The 5,734-nt window shown below is 39.3% G+C and overlaps 1 protein-coding gene across 2 annotated transcripts; it reads right to left on the bottom strand.

Annotated features, from left to right (window-relative positions):
* Window positions 1–728: 728 nt before the first annotated feature.
* On the bottom strand, window positions 729–3,060 carry LOC101300690. Of its 2 annotated transcripts, XM_004310002.1 has the most exons (3): window positions 1,658–3,060; window positions 1,434–1,514; window positions 729–896 (listed from the first exon to the last, which is right to left on the bottom strand). In XM_004310002.1, the coding sequence occupies exons 1-3, from the start codon at window positions 2,506–2,508 to the stop codon at window positions 893–895; spliced, it is 936 nt and encodes a 311-aa protein (XP_004310050.1). In that variant the 5' UTR covers window positions 2,509–3,060; the 3' UTR covers window positions 729–892. The 2 variants fall into 2 exon arrangements, with proteins under 2 accessions (XP_004310050.1, XP_004310051.1); XM_004310003.1 differs by lacking the exon at window positions 729–896 and having other exon boundaries at window positions 1,460–1,510; window positions 1,642–3,060.
* Window positions 3,061–5,734: the final 2,674 nt, after the last annotated feature.

Here is a 5,734-nt window from a genome sequence, read left to right as displayed (position 1 = left end):
CCTACCCTACCCATTGCCATCCCTATAATTCCTAGCGATCATTTTAAGAAGTTAGAGAAAATGTGAAGGTTCTCATAGGATATTTGGTGTAGCTACTCTCAATTTAGTGGTCCATGGAGACTTGAAAGGTAATATGTGAAAATATGAGTACATTGTGTTCACTTTTCAAGCCTCTTTCATGAGGCTACCAGGACATGACGAAACCAATGTCTTGAGTAGTAAACTTTTGTCCTGAACTTTTGTCAGAGAGAAGTACTGAACTTTTGTCCTCAGTCAACATACTTTCAGATGGTAGATTATGGCAATCATTGTAACTCTAACCTCTTCAATTGGCAGAATGTCAAAGTTCAGAAGCCAAAATTGAAATACATTCTCAGTTTGTGTTCATCTTTCGCATCAAATTCCAATTCTACTTGCTACACTCATCCATGGAGGTGCATTCTCTCCAAATTACAGAGTAGAAAACACAAAAATGGTGTATGAGAGGACTTGTCGTTCCACACATCGAAGACTTTGATCAATGGTAGGAAGTGAAGCTCTTTAAGAAACAGTAGTTAACAAAGATGATAAAACTCAAGTGGATACACACATTCACTTACATATTCAATAATGGCAGAAAAGAAGGAGATGAAAAAAAGAACAAAGAGATGTTACATGTACTACAGAATTACATATAGCTACCAAGTCTACCAGCAAAGTGAAGGCAATTTGCAAGAGAATGAAGATGGCAAATGACCCGTCCTCCTTATGTAATCTGCCTTTTCCGACGTCTTCAAAGCTTTTTCATTGAGTTTGGCTTCTGCATTAGCCCTCTTTTCTTCAGCTATCCTTCTCGTTGCAGCAAGTTTATTTGTTAACTTTTCTTGTGCTCGAGCTTTCATTCTCTCAGCCTTCACCTACAAGCATTACAAAAGAGACCGAGTCAGAAAGCTGCAATGGATTCCACATGTGTATTACATATTCATCTCAGAAGTCAGAACCAGTACTAAATCACACTGTCAATTAGCTAATGAATAAAAAGGCTTGGTTGGGAATCTTCAACTGTACTTGATGATCACAATTGGAAAATATAATAATATACTAGATTACTAGTTCGTGTTTGTTCTGATGCAAAATAATTTAAATAGCGCATGAATGTGAAACAAATGACTTAGATCTGTGTTATTCTTCTTTCATGGAAAGAAATCTGAGCTGCTGCAGATTCTTTATGCACTATGAAGAAGCTTGAACTTCTTGGTTACTACTAGTACAGTAGTACTACTAGCTAGCTACCAACATACATGTGCAGCAAAACAAAGTGAAAAAGGGGTGTACAATATCAGTATAGGATCCAAGGAAAGAAAACAGATCAAAATTTTCTGGACAAAAAGAGAAAAGTAGCTTCTCTCTTTCATCAATAATTTCACTAGAAACAGAATCTGAAGAATGAGTACCTCCATTTTCTCATTTCCATCTCAGCTTTTCTCTTCTCATGGTTTTCCCAGGCTTGTATCTTTACTTCTTCACGCTTGTACCTAAATACACAGTACAATGTACTTATTAACAATATCAAAATGCCCCCAATTAGTCCCAACATTTGAGTAAAAATTACTCTACCAGTACTTCACACATAAATAAATTGCAAGCAGAGAAAGAAATGAGTGTATCACTAACTCACCTTGCCATGTATTTTGCTCTTTCTGCTTCATCCCAAGCCATTGCTCTAGTTTCTAGAGGATTTGGCTTCCTAGCTTGATCTGAGTTCTGATTCTCAGGGATACTATTCTTGCACACATTTGATTCCTCCACATACCTCTTATTGCTTCCGCCACTCCCTCTCCCACAAGGAATGCTCTCATGAGTAGTACTACTACTTCTACCATTCTCACTAGACCCTTGATACCCCTGCTGGTTACCTTGCATCCCATGCTGACATGCCCTCACCGGAGTCGAGGATCCCGACGATATCGGGCTCCTTGCAGCCGGAGTTGTTGCCCGGAGAGGCGTGCCGGTTCTAGAAGGCTCTTGGCTTGCAATTGGGGTCATTTCAGTTCCCATGTCCCTCAAACATATAGATCTCATGGCAGCAGCTGAAGTTGGGTTCTCCATCATAGGCTTGTTGCTTCTCCAAACCGAGTCATCACAGTCCACTTTCTTCGTCTCCACATCGTAATGATTTGCAACAGCAGAACCAGAACAACGCCCATTTGCTTCTCCTTCATCTTCTCCGCTAGAGTAGTCTTGCTCCTTCTGCGGCACAGGAGCTATGAGCCTCAAGTCATCAGCATTAGAGTTTCTGGGTTTGGTCTTGGAATGCGTTTTGTCTACTCCTCTCGACAACCCCACTAGCCATTTCTGTGCATCATCCCATTTTGAAGGTGTTGGTAACTTCCCCAAAGCTGTTCTATGATGATGGGAAGCAGTAGTAGTAGTACTGGTAGTGCGGTTAGCTCCTCCATTCTGTTTGTGAAACTCAAAACTTATAGCATTACTGCCTCCAGAAATCTCCTTATCTTCCATGGATCTCATAGCTGCTCAAACAAACCAATATGGTCTAAAATCCTATCTTTCAATCTCTAAGCAGATCTGGGTGACAAAACCAAGTCCCCCATTAAATTCCCCAAACAAAAAACAAACTCTACTATGCTATAGCTTGACAACTACCCATGCTAAAAATAGATACAGTTTCTCGAGCATATATGATAGTAATGATACAGCACATGAGAGAGTGAGAGGCACCTAATAATTGTAACAGAGAAACCCAAAATACAAGGACAAAATTGTTACATCAAACAAAAATTAATTCCACCCATCAAAATACCAAAGAAGCTATAATTTCTGAGGGACCCAGATGGGGTTTATCCACAATGCTTAAGTACACACCAAGCTAGATAATCACCAAAGCGAGCTTTAATCTTGAAGGAGGTTTAAAGATGAAAACTTTGAGCACCCAAAATAAGAAAGCATCCAAAACCCATGTCAAAAAAGCTAGAACTACTGCACAGATGAATGACACAGCTGGAGCTGAATAGAGAAAATGGAAACTGATGAGAGCAGGAGCAGAGAGATGATGAGTCAAAATGACAGATGGGTTTTTCGGCAGAGGAAACCTTGTCCACAGAGAATAATATACCTCACTCACTCACACATGGAATTTAGAGAGTTGCAGAGCTTAGAAAAATGGAGTTTCAGATCCACTCTAGTGACTCCCACCATTATAATACTTGAAAAGTAACATATATGACTGAACCATGAAGCACCAACACATGGAAGTGATAGTGAAAAACAAATTATCCAAACTTTAATAACGTTACATTGGAAATTGTGAAGCTTTATTACTGAGAAAAAGAACTGCCAGAATACCAGGTGAAGATTTGAGCTTTCAGTTTTACTGAGAAAACCGAATAAGGGGAAGGGCTCTGGCCCCAACAGGGTTCTGGGAGCCAAACGGTAACTACGTGATCTGGTGGCTATTGAACACGTGGACGGTGATGATGAGGTAGCAGTGTCAGTGTGGTTTCAGATGCAGATGTCGGATTCGATAATGGAGCAAGCTAGGGTTAAAAAAACAGAGATGGGTCTGAGGGCTTTCACATGGTGAAGAGGAAAAGCTTCTCTGGGTTGAGGTACATATTGGTTAAATATATAAATGATGAAATGGACGTCATTGATAGGTTAGATCGGGTCCTGAAGCCACTGAATGCCAGGACAGTGACACTGAGAGAGTGAAAGTATAAAAAAAAAAAGAGAGTGAAAGTATAGGTCTTGTTCATCTAGTGAGGATTAGGGGAGAGGGATCACATCATTCACAATTTCACATGTTGTGCTGGGAATGGATTGGAGTGTTTAATCATGTTGGGAGTATTAAATAAGTTTTGGATTTCTACAAGACTATCTTAATCTGGGTGTTGGTTTGGGGGCCAAGGCAATTTGGAGGGATGGGGGGACTAGCTATGGGTTTGGAGTTTAGACAGCAAAACCAATTTCAATGGGTGGGAGGATGAGGCCTAGCAAGTGAGGACAAGGATGGCTGTTAGCATATCAATATACAGGGGTGAAGCCTAGCATATGAATACAAGAATGATTTGTGTGATGCCTAGAGTATAAGTACAAACCTAAGAGCATCTCTGTTGGGAGTGTCTTTTGACACCCGGAGCACCAACGGTAAACAAATGAGATCTCGGCCCAACTCTAGCAAAAATGTCAAATCCGACATGGACCATGTGGATTTGACATAACCTCCCCATACCGTAAAATTTGACATCGTCGATCTCTGCAGTCTTTTGTTATTCTATTATTTCTCTACCTCTCTCTTCGTTTCCTTTCTCTGCTCTCTTTCTCTTCCTACCCAAACTAAAACCTAAAAAATAATAAAAGAATAGTTAACAATGACATCTCTATTGGAGCAAAATTTTGTCTAAAATGACTCTGCCATGTCATATGTCAATTTCAAATTTGACACAAGCAAAAAGACTACTCTATTAGAGTTGCTCTAATTGTGTTTTGAATTTTTTGATGTATGGCGAAATATCCGAAGGATGAAGAAAAGTGGGGTTGGGTGAATTTGTGCTTGTGGTGAAGTGTAGTAGGACAAATTTGTAGCGTTAAAAAGTTTAACATAATGTGTGAAATGTTAACGAGTTAAAAAAAATAGTTTAGATAATGTTATTTGAGTTATATTATATTATTTGTTACCTTACAATGGATATAAAAATGAAGCTCTATGATGGTGCAATCAAACTTTAACCGAAACAAGTCGTTTATGCTAATTTCTAGAACAGTTGAACTCACTGTCCACAATACATAGACGCTGAATTTCACCTAACATAGCAACTTTGAGATGTCTTGGAAGTTTTCCAAAAATGTTCTTGATAATTTGAATGACTGCTTTCAATTTGGGGAAAGGAGGCTGGGTTCACATCGATAATGAGCTTGGAATCACAACGTCCCGACTTGAGTTTTGTGAAACCTTGCTATAATGGTTCAAGGTGAACAAAACGTACAATATTTGAAACTAGACTCTCCTATTGAAACATCAGTCTATTTTTTACCGATGATCTTTTCTTTTTCTCATCTTATGCAGTCATGCTAGCGATAGGAGTAGTAACATCGATTTGCCCAAATCGTCGGCTTTCACGCCTTATTATTTAGTTTTATCATCCAAGGACCATGTCGCTCTTCATCTCGGCCTCATTTGTTCACACCATCGCCGTCTTTGCCTTAAATTACGATTGGTGTAGCTGATAACAGTCTCAACTTTCAACCTGTTCAGGTACATGTGCCTCATTTTCGGCTTGCTTGCTTGTGAGCCTTGCTGGTCCGTTTGGCTTGTTGCTCTTGAATCCCTCGTACATTTTTACTGGTAGAGCTCCTCTGGCATTTCGATCAGCAGATTCAGACGTTCATTTAACTAAACAACATTGAATCGGAGAATGAGATTGATTTGGAAAGCTGGGAAACACATAATTTTTTTGTTTTCTTGAGAGCTAGTCAGCGAGATGGTTAATTTCGAATGATCACTTCTAGCTATTTAGGAAGAATGTGGATATGTGTAGGTTATGTGTTTTAGACAACTTTAGTTTTAACCAAGAAGTTGGAAGGATTAGGGTTTAGGGTTTAGGGTATCCAAATAAAATGATTCCTTACCTCAATCTAAAAATTGAAATGGAGATGGAATATTTCAATTTGGATACCCTAGCTAGCTATTAGACCATCTTAATCTGGGTCTTGGTTTTGGGGGCAGGCAATTTGGAAG

Source organism: Fragaria vesca, unplaced genomic scaffold (genome assembly GCF_000184155.1).
Source record: "Fragaria vesca subsp. vesca unplaced genomic scaffold, FraVesHawaii_1.0 scf0513160_u, whole genome shotgun sequence".
Taxonomy (NCBI): domain Eukaryota; kingdom Viridiplantae; phylum Streptophyta; class Magnoliopsida; order Rosales; family Rosaceae; genus Fragaria; species Fragaria vesca.
The sequence above is the reverse complement of the archived record's forward strand: the minus strand, read 5'-3'. Positions and strand labels throughout refer to the sequence as shown.